The 15,714-nt window shown below is 58.1% G+C and overlaps 2 protein-coding genes across 13 annotated transcripts in view; both read right to left on the bottom strand.

Moving 5' to 3' along the window:
* SLC35E2B (solute carrier family 35 member E2B) overlaps positions 1-13,904 on the bottom strand; it is a 30,628-nt gene extending 16,724 nt beyond the window's left edge. For 2 of the 10 annotated variants that reach the window (XM_077763901.1, XM_077763910.1), the window contains exons 1-4: positions 13,817-13,904; positions 12,419-12,494; positions 10,695-11,235; positions 7,070-7,178 (exon numbers count right to left, since the gene is read on the bottom strand). The gene's annotated coding sequence lies outside the window, so the exon portion shown is untranslated. Of the gene's footprint in view, positions 1-7,069; positions 7,179-8,729; positions 9,206-9,762; positions 9,817-10,694; positions 11,248-12,418; positions 12,495-13,816 lie in introns of those variants that run through there. The other 8 variants (XM_077763902.1, XM_077763903.1, XM_077763909.1 and 5 more) reach the window with 8 other exon arrangements.
* A 32-nt stretch (positions 13,905-13,936) lies between these two features.
* The window catches only part of NADK (NAD kinase), a 27,296-nt gene continuing 25,518 nt past the window's right edge, over positions 13,937-15,714 (bottom strand). For all 3 annotated transcript variants that reach the window (XM_077763912.1, XM_077763913.1, XM_077763914.1), the window contains one exon: positions 13,937-15,706. In XM_077763912.1, coding sequence (XP_077620038.1) covers positions 15,523-15,706 — 184 coding nt within the window. In that variant the 3' untranslated portion in view covers positions 13,937-15,522. The remainder of the gene's footprint in view (positions 15,707-15,714) is intronic.

Raw genomic sequence — 15,714 nt, 5'->3', positions numbered from 1 at the left:
AGGGCCGAGCACCCCAGCGCCGAGGGCCTCCCGGCCCCAGCCCCCCGCTCCTCGTCGAGGGAGCGAGGACCCCCTCTGCCCGGGGCCGGGCTGCCCTCCCCGGGACCCTGCCCCCTGCCGCCTCTGCTGGCCCTGCCTCCTCAGAAAGCCTCCCCTTCAGGGCCNGCGGGGAGCGGGCCTCCCTCTGAGGAGCCCCCGCGCCCCGGGCGCCGCCCGAGCAGGTCCAGTGCCGCTCCCGCCGGAGGCCGGGCCGGCCCTGCTCCAGCGCCTACGAAACCACGAGCAACCGTGCGAGTGACACACACCTTCTCTTTGTACAAAGAGCTTTGACAAGAAAGTTGGTTTTAAACGAAGGAGGGCGCGGCTCCAGTGCCTCTCGTGCCTGAATCACGCCAGAGCGCACCCCCTCTGCCCCCAGGCCGCCGCCCCTGCGCCACGAGCAGCCCGTGTGCGTCCTTCCGCGTGTTTCTGCCCGATCTGCGCTCGGGAGCAACTCTGCTTGGTCATGGGCCCCTGTGACGTTCGAAGACCCCAGCCGGCCCCGGACCACCCCACTCGCCCTCGCTCTGCCCCGTAAGGTCCCGTAAGGTCGTACGGGGAAGCCCCCTCCGCGGGCCGGGAGAGGCGGCGACGCTGGCGGCACACACACGCCCAGAGCTCAAAGGAGGCAGCCGAAGGGCCAGCTGGGCGCACACGAGCGAGCACGGACGGAGCCTCACGGGGCGGCCCGGGCGCCGGAATGCTTTTTAGCTCCTCGGCTGATTCTCAACTGCGGCCAAACAAAGAGCCACCACGTAGGGGCCACCCCCCCCCCAGGCACCCACAGTGGTCACTGACTGTCGCAGGCTGGAAACACCCCAGCCCGGATGGAAGCAGGTTGCAGGCCTCCAGGCTCCGTGCGTGACAGGAAACAAGAAAGAAGAGACCACCCTGCAGGGGCGGAGGCGGTCCTGGGGGGAGGGAAGGGGCGTGAGCCCTTCAGGCCCCTCGCACACGTCGCGCCCGAGGACGGGGGTATCACAGCGGTTCTGTTAGTAGCAGAACGAAAGCAAACCACAACCTAAGTGTCTCCTGAAGCAGAGACAAACAGGAGCCCCTGGCGGCCGCGGCGCACAGCAGAGGGACGCGGGGCCTCCGCCGCCGGAGCTCCGGAGCGACCAGACCACGCGACGGAGGGAAATACACAACGGGGCCCCCCGCAAGGCTGTGAAATATGCCAAGACCCTCACTCTTCTTTATAAACAAAGCTGTCAGAAGTTCTGAGTGGGGAGCAGGGAACTCAGGCCCAAGGTTGTGCGGGGGACACGACAGGGACGTCCGGGGAAAAGCGAAACACGTGCGAAGTGTGTGACCGTGTGAAGGGAGGCGTGTGCTATTTTCTAAACTGTCCTAGAAGCTCCAGACCAGTACGTGGAGAACCTCACGCACCGTGAAGAGTACCTGTCGCCAGAAGCAGCGTCTCCCAGGTCCTCGGCAGACAGTCCCGAGCCCCAGCATCTACTGAGATGATGCCTGTTTAGACCAGAGCTTCCCCGGTTAGAGCTGAACCTTCCTTTTCATTCTGGATTCAGACTTCAAATTGGACCAGCTGCCAGGGAGGGAGGCGGGAAGCGGGACGGGATGCAGGGCAGCACCTCCTCGCAGAACAGACCTTCCCCAACCCCCCGGAGCCTGCTGTCTGGTCACTCAGAGCCGACCTCGGAGTGTGAGGGTCTCTCCCGGGAAGCCGGGGTTGGTACTGGGTCTCTGGCGGTGCCGGGAACTTTCTTTCTGTGCCGGAGGGCTTGCGCTTCCCCTCCCCCCACACGCAAGGAGGGCGCCATCAGGCCTGCGGGAGGTGGGGGGGGACACACCAGGTGCTGGGGACCCAGAGGCCCCATTACGCAGTCCAGCGGCCAGCACACCAGTGCTCCCGTCCACCACGTCCAGAACAAGGCCCAGGCCGCCCCGGGGCAGACGCCCAGGCCACCACAAAACGCTCACCTTCCAGTGCACGCTCTTTGCAGGCCCATCAACATCTCCACAAACGGCCCACCCAGTCCGGTGACAAACCAGCACGACAGGGGGCACAAGCGGACCCCTGGCCCCACGCCCGGCGGCGGGGCGGGGGGGGGGGGCCCCCCCGCNCCCTCCAAGCGCACGCGGCTCCCACACCAAGCCCAGATACGAAAACCAGGTCTGGGGCCATCCAGGGCGGAACAGACGCTGGCTCTGCCTCCACCCTTCACATCAGGACTCGCGATCACACCGGGGCCCCGGCTGCTTGCTCGCCCCCGTTTGCTGAGGCGGAAACGCACGGAGGTGGGGGAGGGAAGAAGGCAAGGATGCCAAGGGGCTTGGTCGGGAGAGCGAGCTGAGACACTCCGGGGGCCGAAGTGGGAAGCAGGGACGGCCGAGCTCCAGGCAGGCCCCGGGGGCGGCTTCTCTGGAGAACTGACAGGAGGAGGGGAGACGCTGAGTGAGGAAGCGAAGGCCTGAGGAGAGGCCGGGCTAGAGAGTGCAGCTGCGCAGCCGGCTGGGAGATGCGCAAGACAGGAAACCTGAGGAAGGGGCTGGAAGGCCGGCAGAGCGGGAGGCAGGCCGGCCCCCCGGAAGGGGGACCAGGCGGGGCGCCCAGCCCCAGGAGATGCAACCAGGAGAGGGCCCTTGGGAATCAAGAAGGGGGCAGGAGAAGCGAAGTCTCACCAGAGGCTCCTAGGAAGCTCCGACTCAGGCCAGGACCCCCCCCAAAACAGCCGGGGAGCCCACAGGGGGTGGGCCCTCAGGCTGGAAGGCTGTCTGGGTCCTGCTCCCAACCACACCCACAGCTACCGGGGCCTGAAGAAGCAACCTGCTCTGCTGGAGAAAGGCTTCCTCAATTCAGGCCTCAAAACCTTGGCTGTTTGAGATCAATGGATCCGGATCAAAGATCAAAGGTGGCGAGTGGGGGAGGAGCAGGGGCCTGGCCGCTCCAGGGAGGGACAGGTGGAGCCTGAGGGCTGCAGGTATAAAGGGCAGGACGCTCATATAGGGGAACCAGCCCAAGATGCCATGGGGTAGACGGGAAAACGGAATGTCCCGCGAGGAGCCCCCGCCGGCAGGGCTGCAAGGCCGAGCTGGCGTCGAGCAGACTCGTCCCGAGCGGGAGGCCTGACTTAACCCTGAGACACTGGCCCCCGAAGGGAGCGGCCGAAGCTGAAACCACTAGCGATGAGAGACCGCGTTTGCCCCGATCCACTGCGAATGCGGTGTCGGTGTGGCGCTCTGGCCCATGGCCCCACGACTGCAAACCTAGCCACGAGCATATGTCAGACACACCCAAAACTACGCACACCACAAAGGTCAAGACCACAGGGACACGGTGGCGGGATGCAACGTGGGACTGTCCCCAGGCAGGGCTGCCCACCAGAAAAGGGACACCAGTGGCCTCTTGGCCGAAGTTGAATGCAGTCTGCAGATTAGACAGTGGTTTTGTCCCGATGTGCAGAGCTGGGACGATACTCCCGGACTGCTTACTAAATCAAACGAAGCTCATGTAAGACGTTGGCGGGAGGGGGCCTGGGAGAAGGGTATTCAGCTAAAGCTTTTTCTTCTGCAAGTCTATTTCTCAAAATAAAAGGTCGAAAATTTTGAAATAAGAAACAACTCGATGGGTTAAACAGAAATGATTACAACTGAATAAAAAGTTATTGAAAAAATATCTGAGGAAATTACCTGGAATGCAATTGCACAGAGACATGAAATTAAAATATTAAAAAGACATTAACCCAAGCGTGGAAAAAAGAAGAAGAATGAAATTTCCAGCAGAGTAAAATAGAGAAGACAGGCTACTTAAAGAGACAAAGAAGGGACCCCAACTGGTTCAGCTGAGGGAATGTGCAACTCATGATCTTGGGGTTGTGGGTTCAAGCCTCACATTGGGTGTAGAGATATCTTAAAAATAAAATCCTTAAATAAAGAGGCAAAGAAGGCAAAATTTTGAGAAGTAACAGAAATTCTGAGTTCTGGAATCAGAATACACCTTAAAAAGAATAAATAAGAAATCTACATGAAGACACATGTGGTTGCCACGGCAACCCACAGAACGCCACGGAGGGAAGGTTTTGACGCAGGCAGGCTGAAAATGGATCCTGCACAAGACAATATTAGTGGTGCCTGGGTGGCTCAGTGGGTTAAACGTCCGACTTCGCCTCAGGTCACGATCTCACGGTTCGTGGGTTCGAGCCACGCGTCGGGCTCTGTGCCGACAGCTCGGAGCCTGGAGCTGCTTCAGATTCTGTGTCTCCCTCTCTCTCTGACCCTCCCCTGTTCATGCTGTCTCTCTCTCTCTCTCTCTCTCAGAAATAAATAAAACATTAAAAAAAAAAGACAATATTAAAATTACATTGAACAACAAGAAATGCGGAAAGGTAAGCCCAAGACTAAGGAGACTGTCTGGTGGCCCAGGAGGGCACAGAGCGGGGACGGGAGGGGACAAGTTCTTAAGTGCACCTGTCCAGGCAGCTGTGACTTCTGGAGCTATGTGAATGCTTAAACGCTTAAAACCCCAAATAGTCAAATTGACGGGATTTTGGGGTGAGAGGGGTTCAGGGCTGATGGCCAAGAAAGAATTCTCGAGACGTCTTTGATGCAAAAAAAGGTGATTTTATTAAAGCGCAGGGACAGGACCCATGGGCAGGAAGAGCTGCGCCGGCTTGTGCAGAGTGACTGGCTACACACTGCGGAGTTGGGGGAGGAAAGGAGAGGAAGTTTCCGAAGGGATTCTCACGCACAGAAGACCCACGGATTACGGGAGGCCTTGCTGTCGTCAGGCCAAGGCTGTCCTCCCTCCAGTCAGGCGCTGACGTCAGGTCAGCGGGGGCCCCGGGGGCTGCTCTGCTCTGAACCGGCCTCGAGGGTCTGCCATCGGGCCGCAGGGAAGGACATTTTCCCACCGGCCCCTTCCGTCTTGCCTGTGTCCCCGAGCTGCTGGGGGAGGGGGAGCTCCAGGAAACTGAGTCTACAGGTCTCTGGAGATGAGGCTGTTGATAAGACTGCCTTTTTCTTGTAATTTACTAAGATATTTGTAAAAGGATGGAGACTTGTGTCTTGTATGACTGAGACCTCTATCAGCTACCAATTGTTTTCCTCCCTTTCTTCCGTTCTGAGGAATGTCCCACGTTGGCCACCTGGCCGGGGACCTGCTAGCTCGTACACTGCCCCCAGTTTGCCTTAGGCCCCCTCCTCACAATGAATACACTTTATCAAGCGTGATATGGGGGCGCCTGGGTGGCTAAATCGGTTAAGCGTCCCACTCTGGATTTTGGCTCAGGTCACAATCTCAGAGTTTGTGGGACTGAGCCCCACGTTGGGCTCCGGGCTGACAGTGTGGAACCTGCTTGGGATTCTCTCTCTCTCTCTCTCTCTGCCCCTCTCCCGCTAGCACGCACACAAGCACACACACTCGCTCTCAAGATAAATGCTTAAAAAAAAATAAAGTGAGAGACAAACAGAAATATATGAGAGAAACCACAAATGAAACAAATAACATAGTCATCCTGAAGAGTGGCAATAAAGAACTCACCCAAGTACCTTCTGAACACAGTCTTTAAAATATATGTGCTGGGGCACCTGGGTGGCTCAGTCGATTAAGCGTCTGACTTTGGCTCAGGTCATGATCTCACGGTTCGTGGGTTCGAGCCCCGCATCAGGCTCTGTGCTGACACTCAGATTCTGTGTGTATCTCTCTCTCTGACCCTCCTTCACTCATGCTGTCTCTCTCTCTCTCTCTCTCTCTCTCTCAAAAGTAAATAAAACATTAAAAAAAATTTTTTTAATAAATAAAATATATGCGCTCAGGGGCGCCTGGGTGGCTCAGTCAGTTGAGCGTCCGACTTCAGCTCAGGTCATGATCTCGGTTTGTGAGTTTGAGCCCTGAGTCGNTCTCTCTCTCTCTCCTAGAAATAAATAAAGCATTAAAAAAAAAAAATTACAAAATATATGTGCTCAGATTCAAGACAAAAAGAATCCTAAGCAAACACTGAACTCTAAATAGTAGGCTTCTTTATTGAGTCAGGGGTCAGGAGTTCTGGGTTGAGCAGTAAGGGAGTATACGGCAGCTAGTGGGAGCGAGATCTCAGGGTGTCTTCAGACACAGCACAGACGCAGAGAGAGGGGAGGGGGGAACGGACGGTGGTGTTGAGGGGAGCAGAGGAATCGGGCAGCGGCCCCCGAGGGCTCAGACAGATGGAGGCCCAGACACCGTGCGCGTCCACAACACACACACCTCTGCCTCTCTGTTGCACAATCCGGCCACTGAGGGCCCAGAGGCAGTGAGACCCCGGCAGCAGCGAGCGCCCTGGCCCAGTCTTTGTTTCTAAGTCTCATCCACCACCCAATGAAGCAGCCTCCTCAGAGAAATGGCCCATTCCGGGGCTGGGGCATTAGCTGGGCCAGAAAAGGAAGTGCTCAAACAATGACGGGGACACGTCAAAAGGACACGTCAAAAGGACACAGAAGGGAGCGCAAGGGAACGCCCTCGGGAGAAATCCAGGGGCAGCGTGAGAGAGAAAGTAGATGATGGCAGTACAGGATTAGAAGCCCCTGAACAGAATAAGCACCCAAGCATCCAGGTGATCAGCAGGGAAGAGGAGGAAGCCCTTCCCTACAGGACTCGGCCAACAGGCGGGTGGAAGGGGAGGGAGAATGAGAACACCAAAAGCACCCTTTGGCAACCTTCACCATGATCGCTGCACCCTGTGGAACTTCCTTCAGCTCGTGGGCACAAGACACATGTGAGAACGTCCACGGCAGAGACCCACGGTCTCTCCACAGGAGAATGAATTCAGAAGTCGTGGAATTTTCACACAACGCAACGTCAGACAACAGTAAACATTAGTAACCCACAGAAAATACACGGAGGCGAGTGACGCGAAGCCCTTGGCACCATGGATCAAATGAACTCAACGTCTGCCACCAGTAAATAGCCTGGAGTTTGAATCTTGAGCAGAACACGCGCTCCAGGATGCAGCGAAGGCCCTGGGCAGCTGTGCTGCGCACCGCACACGAAAGCCGAAGTCAGCTGCTCCCGCGCTCAGAAGGTCCCACTCACCCAAGTGCCGGTGGACACAGCTGCCTTCCTGGATTCCAGTTGTTTCCACGGCCTGGTCTCTCTGAGGCCACGTGATTCAAGCAGCTTTCAGAGAGAAGCAGTTCTTGTCCTGCAAAAACTAAAGGTCAGCCGCCCTAATCTGACAACAAATAATTGACTTTAAAAGCCAACAGTGGAGCGGGCTAGACACGGGCATGTGGGGCCCTGGCTGCCCCCAGGCCACTGCCGAGAAAGGTCTGAACTCCCTCCCTCTCAGATTACAGCACAAATAACAAGAACGAAACCATAACCTTTTCTGCCCAGCATGGAGTAGGTGGCTAATGAACCGCCTTTAGGAGGCCAGGGATCAGCTCTTAACTTCTCCCCTGCCCAGAGCTGTCCTTAGAATGTTCCCACACCGGACCAAAAGGAAACTAGGTCTACACACTGCAAGAAACAAGCCTGTGGTATCTTGACTCCGTATGAGTGCCGCGCCCCACAGCATGTCCTAAGTTGGGGGGCCGGCCTCTGCTCAACTTTGCAGTGAGGGGCCCAGATTTGCTGGGAAGGTGCCTGGACTCCAAAACAGAGACCCAGCCAAGGGCGCTGTTAGTGTCACCTGCTAACGGCACCGTGGTACGTTCACCACTGAAGAAAAGTTCAGCTGGAGGTTAATGAAAATAAAGGCCTCTATTTCCCCATCCAACTTTGCAGACTCCTAAACTGTAAGGCTCATTAGCCTGAGGTTAAGAATTCCTGTTCTAGAACAAACAGCTCAAGATGTTCTCAAGTGCTTGGTAAGGACATCTAGACTCGTTCAAACCGTTCACCAGGGCATTTTAGATAAAATGTACTGAAACTCTACCAGTTCTGACACGGTAAAATTCAAAAATTCCATCTCTGGGAATTTATCCTGAAGAAACAATTTAACAAAGGTCTTGTCGGGCCTCTGTAGGTAGAGACCAGACGAGACGTGTCGTTAAGGCAGCTTTGCTTTTAAGACTGAGACGCTGGACACCGTCCAAGCATCCGAGAAGGAACATGTATGTAATAAACTCTGGCAAATTACCAAAGTGACATAAGGTAGGCCTATGAGTTTTGACAAAAAAAAAAAAAAACTGTTATAGATTAAGTGACAGCAGAGTTCTAAGACCTTTGTACGATATGCTCCCATTTAAAGAAAAAGCACAAACAGCCCAGAACATCTACTAGGTCACTTCTGGGAGGCGGATTCACCTCCTGGAGGCGGAGTCTCACGTTCACTAGCGTTTGGGGTTTTGTTTGGTTTCTCTCCATTTTCTAATTTGTTTACATTGAGAGTGGATTTCTTTAATCTACAAGCCTATTTCCCTTTTCATACTATTTAATGTGGTTTCGTTCTGCTTTAAAATGTTTCTTGCAGGTTCAAATACTTTTGGTAAAGTACACTCCACTCCATTAAAAAAACGACTTTTAAAAAGCCACCGCACAAAGACTCCATGTCTAGACAGGGTTTCGCCCTCCCCGTGTCACAGCCGCGTGACACAAGTCAGCCGGGGCCTCAAGGTCCCCCTCACGTTACCGCCCGACACAACCCGCACCGGGCACGAAGCAGCCCTTGTAACGGAGTTTTCTAAGCTGCCAGGCAGAAGAAATGCCAAGAAATACGTGGGCGACCGGCCTTGAGGCCCCGGGGATTTACCTGGGTTCGATCCAGGGCCGTGCCCGCCTCGGGGGCACAACGCGCCGGAAGCTCGGGGGCCGAGGCCACGACCCACGCCCGCTGCCCCGCACCCCCTCCCGATGGCCCGGCAGCGAGGGTGCGCGAGGCGGGGTTTGGGGGGGGCGAGTCCGGGCTCGCGGGGGGTCTCAGAGCCGGGGCGCGGCGGGTGCGGAGGCCCCGGGGGCGCGCCAGGAGGCCTCTCGGAGGACAGGGGCTGGGAGCAGGCCAGCGGGGCGGGCTCGGGGCCCGAGAGCGACAGGCGACCATCGGAGGCGACCTTTACCGTTTGTTTTATTCTGCGTTTTCCGCGTAAAGGGGCCACCCACCCCTAGACAAAGACCAGAGGCACCGAGGACGCCCCAAACCCCGTCGTGAGCGCCCGGAAGCTAGAGGCCTGGGGGAGCCTTCCGGGCGCGAGCGCGCCCGGGCCCCTCCTCTCCGACGGGGCGCAGAGCGGGACGNGAGCCGACAACGGCCCCCGAGGCCGCGCGCCCCGCCCTCCTCGGGGTCCCGGCCCCAGGGCTTCCCCGCCGCCACCTCGGAACTGGGGCCGCGGCCGAGCTGCCGGGCGACGGCGACCCCCGAAGACTGGTTTAGTCCCGACCCTACCATCGCGCCCCAGGCGGAGGGTGCAGGGGCCCGGGCGGGAGGGGGGCGGCGGGGGNTAGGCGTCGTGCCCCCCCCCCAACTGTCCTGGTGCGGGCCGTACCCCGCGGCCCGGGTGGGGGATGTGCCGTGGGGTCCCGTTGGTCTGGGGGCCGGGCCTTTGGTTTCCCCTTGGGGCCGCTGATCAGGTTTCGATTTGGAGGGACCGCAAATCCAGGCCGATCTGCGCCACTTTAGAAGAGGAAGACGCGGGGAGCCCGTTCGTCCCGCAGGCGTCGGGCGCCCCTGGGACCCAAGGCCACGAGCGGGGGGCTGGGCTGCACCCGTGACCTGCCGCATGATTTACGTAGTTTTCAGGAGCGCGGGTCCGGCCGTGAGTGCTGTTAGGGTCCCTTCTCTTACGTACGTGTGTGTTTGTAGAGCGAGCCCAGCGGGAGAGGCGCAGAGACCCCCGGGCAGCCTCCCTGCGCCGCACAGAGCCTGGGGGCTCAAACCCAGGAATCCGGAGGTCGTGACCTGGCCCGAAATCAAGAGTAAGGTGCTCAACTGAGTGAACCACCCAGCCTTTCTAACTTACTTTTGTTTTCTTTAAGGAATCTTCCCATTTTTTAAAGTTTATTTGTTAGAGAGACCCAGCAGGGGAGGGACGGGGAGAGAGGAAGAGAACCCCAAGTGCTCTCTCTGACTCCCTTCTCTTTATCGTGCTTTAAAATTAGTGTATTTGGGGGCGCCTGGGTGGCTCAGTCAGTTAAGCGTCCACCTGTTGACTTCAGCTCAGGTCCTGATCTCACGGTCCGTGGGTTCAAGCCCCACATCAGGCTCCACACTTACAGTGTTAAGCTTGCTTGGGATTCTTCCTCCCTCTCTGCACCTCCCCTGCTCATGCTCTCTCTCAAAATAAATAAGTGTACTTAAAACAATAATTTATTTAAAAAATTTTTTTTAAATGTTTGCTTATTTTTGAGAGAGCACAAGCAGGGAAAGGGCAAAGAGAGACGGGGAGACACAGAATCTGAAGCAGCTCCCGGCTCCCAGCTGTCAGCACAGAGCCCGACGCGGGGCTCGAACCCACGACTGCGAGATCAGGACCTGAGCTGAAGTCGGACATTTAACTGACTCAGCCACCCAGGCGCCCCCCAAGTACAGTTCTGAAATTAGTATATTTTCTCTTTCAGACTAGTTAGTGGGCTGTGCCTGGAGGCCAGGCTCTTCCTGGGTGAATCTGCAGGGCCGAGCAGGTGGGGCGGGGAGCGGCCAGGGCTGGCCAGCGGCCTGGCCCCGAAGTGACAAACACACAAAGAAAGCAGAAGGGAAATTCCTGTTCCCTTCCTCACCTACCTCCGGACATACGATGGCGCTGCCTTCGTCATCCCATCCTTACGAATAAAGTTCACACGGTAGGTTTTTCTTTGCACAAACCCCTGAGATGCTTGATGACTGTCCAGTGGTCCTGGGTTTGGGTCAGTGAGTCATTTGTAGCCAAATAATTTCAAAAGCAAATTTATAAGAACTCCAAAGTTTTACAGCAAAATCTCTCTTAGGTTTTGTCTGGGGAAACAGTTTTGAAACGATGTCATGTGACTCTGGCGTCCTTCCCCTCCCTCCTGGGCTTCCAGTCGGCCTCCAGCCGCCGCCCGAGGACGCCGTGCCCCATGGACACGCTCCAGAGTGGGTGTCCCGTCCCTTTCTCTTAGTCCTGTCCACGGTTTGTCTCTAAACAGAGGAAACACTGCTGCCTCTTCAGGGAGCACGAGAGCAGTTTCACCACGGGGCCGTGTCACAGGGTCGTTCAGGACGGAGAGCACAGCGACTTCTTCCTTTGACTGTATTCTTGGGTGAAAGAATACAGACCGGCCAGGATTCTCCATACTCTGCTTAGCTGCAAATGGGGCTATTTAAATAATGCCTCTGCTAATTTGCACACGCCCATTTTATGCCAGTGTAGACATGAGTCAGGACACAGTCGTCATGAAGGAGGAGACCTGACCAAAGGCCTGAAGTCGGGGCTCCCCTGAAGCCGGCCTACCAAGCTCTAGCTGGGGCGTCAGGGGCTCCGCCCAGGCCCGGCCTCCCTCCACAATGCGGGACACGGCTCTCCTGACCTCTAGGACCCCTTTCTGACAACTCATTCTCCCTTCAGGACTTGGAAGGTGTTTAAAGGGTGATTTTCCTTATTTTTCCTTTTTCTTCTTTTATTTAAATGTTTATTTTATTTTTGAGACAGAGAAAGACAGAGCTTGGGGTGGGGAGGGGCAGAGAGGGAGACACAGAACGTGAAGCAGGCTCCAGGCTCTGAGCTGTCAGCACAGAGTCCCACGCGGGGCTCGAACCCACGAGCTGTGAGGTCATGACCTGAGCCAAAGTTGGAGGCTTAACCGACTGAGCCCCCCGGACATCCCTAAAGGGTGATTTTCTAGGGGCGCCTGGGTGGCTCAGTTGGTTAAGCATCTGACTTCGGCTCAGGCCATGATCTCACAGGTCATGGGTTCGAGTCCCACGTGAGGCTCTGTGCTGACAGCCTGGGACCTGCTTTGGATTCTGTGTCTCCCTCTCCCTGCCCCTCCCCTCCGTGTGCTCTGTCAACAATAAACATTAAAAAAAAAGTTAAAGATAAACAGAGTGATTTTCTAGAAAGCAGGAAGGCACGTGTCCACACAAGCTCTGCTCCACCACCGTCCTGGGTGCCTCCAGATGCCTGGGCTTCGCCGTGCGCACCTCCTCCTGGCTTCCTAGCCCTCCCCCCTCTCACCAGGCCTCGTCTGGGTCTAGGCCCCGGTCTGATGGGCCCACCTGCCGGCCCAGAGGAGCCTGTTCCCAGGTGACGGTGAGGGTAGCAGGAAGTGCAGGCGAAGGCCCTGGGTCATGTTCATTGGGTGGGAAAAAGGGTGAGGACTCTGGTCCTGTGCCACCAGGTCCCCTGCCAAGGTTGCCAGGAGGCACTGACCAGCAGCTGGTTTGGAAAACTGCCCGTGTCCCCATGGCGATGGGAGCCCTTTGGGTATCCCTCCCCCACGCCCTGTAGCGTGACCCCTGTCCTGGGCTTCCTCCTCCTCCTCCCCTACCTTCTGCTCGTTCTGGTGGGGGCGCCTGCAGCCCCTGTCCCTGGGGTTCACGTCTGGGGTCCACGGCATTGAAGTCCTGGAAGGAAACCTGCAGGGTTGGGGGGCGGCTCCCTTGCTGTCAGGCCGGTGTCTGGGGGCAGTGCTGCTGCGCAAGGGGCCACACCTGGCCTCACGGTGCTCACAGGAAGCCATGGGCTGAGCTCGAGACCTCCCTCTGTCCTCTGTGCGTCTGCGGAGGCCTCCAAGGGAGGGGTGCTGGCCAAAAGGCCCGCGCCAAGGGTCTCCTTCCCCGGCGCCACCCCATCCTCAACCCTGCCCGGCTCTTCCCACCAAAACCTCGGTTTCCATGATTCTGAGAAACGCTCAAGATCTGGCCTGGATCCTTCTGAAGGAGAATGTGCCAGAAGTGGCGGCTCTGGGACGGGGGGCGCCGGCCAGGTGGGACCCGCAGCAGAGGCCCGGCGTGCGGTCTGAGCCTGTGCTCCTCCTAAGCAGCCGGCAAAGGCCGGAAGGGGTTTCCAAGGCTGCCGCCCTGAAGACTGGACACCTGCGGCGGCCAGAGCCCTGAGCCCACAGAAGTGGCTCACAGCGCGGTCAGGAGGTGACCTGGGGCACCTGGCCTATGGTCTCTGTGCCCGCCCCCCCTCCTTTCCCCAAAGCGGGAAGGTCCAAGGCTCACACGTCAACAGCCATCATTGGAACGTGTGGTCTTGTGGGCAGAACCAGCGCGCACCAGTGAGCCGGCCCTTCTGGCCAGCTGGTTCTGGCCGCGCCCTCAGAGTGGGCCCCTGCCACCTGAGGGACGAGGCGCGGCCGGGGGCCCACACACACTGCCGGCTCGAATCCTGAGAACCTCTGGGCTGCAGCAGCCCCGGGCGCCAGGGTGGCATTCCAGCAGCTGTCCCGCCCTGCTGCCCGGGACACCTGTGCAAACTGGCCCCAGTGCCGTGTTTGCCGGCAGAGGCCAGCCCAGGGACAGCAGACACCTGAGCAGTAAGGTGACGTTCCCCCCCACCCCGCCCCCCATGTGCAGGCGGTCCCGGGGCAGCACAGGCCAAGGTCATGCAGGGCCCGGGAAGCTGATGCTCCGGGGGAGGCTTGGGGAGGGTTCAGCTGCCCGCTCTGGGCCTCTGGCCTCTGCAGGGGGAGGGGGGACCCGGCGTCTGGCACATGGGTCTGCCCGCATCCTCGGCCTGCCCAACCTCAACGGGCCTGGACTGAGCTGCGGGCAGGACTTCGCAGCCCCCGGGGCCCCCGCTCTCATTCCTGGGAGCCAGTCGTTGCTGCGGGCGGGCAGGACCGCCCTGAGCTCTGCGCCCACAGGGCAGAGGCCGAAGGCAAGGCTGGGGGGGCACGTGGGGAGGGATTCAAGGTGGAGGCTGCCTGGGCGGGACCCACCTCTCCGTGGCCGCCACGGGGTCCTCGGGGTGTCCGCAGGATCCGGAAGCCCAGGGCCGGGCTACCTCCAGTGTCTCTGCACTGGTTACAAAGAACCAAATAAAAGTTGTAACTCAATCCAACTTTTTAAACAAGTCTGTTTATTGAAAGAATCTGAAAATAGTAATAAGGCTTTTGACATTTAACAAATTTTCAAGGTATTAACAATATGAAACATTAAGAATTTACTTCAAAAAGTCCAAAGTTTTCTAGATCATTCCAAATCATGCCCCTTTCAGACTTGCTTTCATTTTGTCTACACGAATGACCTGAATTCCGAACGCCACCCTCTTTTGGACCTGGCCCTCTGCTCCAGGGGGACCAGGCGGCGGGCCTCCAGCCGCGCCCCGTGCCTGTGGGCAGATGGCGGTGAGGGCCCCCCTCGCGGTCCCGCGCCGGCGGCCGAGCACCACAGACGCTGAGGCGCAGACGCGGGAGACCGCGCTCAGCCGCGCAGCCCGCCGTGCAGAGACCCCTGGCCAAGGGCGGTGGCACACATGGCCCCAGAGCCTTTCTAGAAAGCTCCAGAATGAGGCACATGACTCTCCCGGAGAGCAAGGCACAGCCCTGTCTCTTCTGTTCTTGCCACCTTAACAGATTAAAAATGCAGCTCAGAAAGAAAGCAGTCACTCAGAAACAGACGGCCGCATGGGGACGTCTGCCAGGCAGCCACCAGCAGGGGCCGGAGGGGCCACTGGAATGCTGGCAGCTTCCTCGGAGGCCCAAGACCCACGGGGAGAAGCAAGAGCTGAAAGGACACAGGACGTCCCGCCACCTCCTTCCTCCTGACCGGCGGCTCCCCAGGGAGAAGCACCTTCGCTCCTGGACCGTCGCCTCTGCGGCGACGATGCCGAGCACAGTGGTCCCAGCACGCGGCGTCACACAGGACACGGGTAAACACCGGAACGAAGCTCCACTTCCCAACAGTACGAACCCCCTTGCGTCTGAAATGTTCAGCGTGTACGACAGAATCCACACACAGCAGTTCGGAAAGCTTAATCTCTATGAAGTAGACACAGGATTGCAAATACCTTCCGGGGCGCCCCGCCGGCTCCTGTCACCCCACAGCAGGGAGCGGGGGGGACTGGGGGCCCAGATGAGGTGCAGGAGGGAGGGGCGACCCTCCGCCCGTCAGCCGATCGAATACCAAACCGCTCTCTGCAGAAGCATCTCCTCCGAGTCCTTTCGGCGGAAAAGGTGCAGGATTTAAGGGGGGAAATCGTAGTAGCTTAAAGTGAGGTTTTTGGCTACGAGACATTTATTTTCGACACGGAAAGACAGATCCATCCATTCTGATCCCCTCCGAATTTCAACAGACTGATTTAAGCACAAATTTCCTGACAAGAAAGTACAAAAAGCACAGCCAGCTGGGCGTCCCTGCGCCGGGACCCAGGCTCTGCCGGGCCACACAGGTGAGCACGGCGTCCGCTTCAGAGTCCCCACCGCCAGTTTTCTTGTTCAGAAATGCAAAAAAGGAGTCAGATTTAAAATGTTAAAAACAGCTGATCTGGTCGACAAAAGGCAGATCCCGGCTCCTCCTCTGGCTACAAAGGAAAGCGCCGAGACCTGTGACAGCTGAGCGGGGCGCACGGCCCGGCCCGGAGGGGGGGTGGCAGGGAGGCAGCGGAGCAGCGTTGGGACTCCGGGTCCTGGGTGCGGACAGCAGCTCAGGCCTGGCCCTCCCCCTCCTCCCCCTCCTCCTCCTCCTCCTCCTCCTCCTCGTCCGTGAAGTGTGCCTGCTTCTTCCGCACATTCCAGTGCAGACACTGCGCCAGGCTCTCGAACCAGTCACTCACGGGGTCCCGGACGCAGATGGAGGGAAGTGGGTAGCAAGAGGTAGTGATGCTGATGCTGAGGCC

The sequence above is a fragment of the Crocuta crocuta genome, unplaced genomic scaffold (genome assembly GCF_008692635.1).
Source record: "Crocuta crocuta isolate KB4526 unplaced genomic scaffold, BGI_CrCroc_1.0 scaffold13, whole genome shotgun sequence".
Taxonomy (NCBI): domain Eukaryota; kingdom Metazoa; phylum Chordata; class Mammalia; order Carnivora; family Hyaenidae; genus Crocuta; species Crocuta crocuta.
Note: the sequence above shows the minus strand (reverse complement) of the source record. Positions and strands in the feature narration are given on the sequence as shown.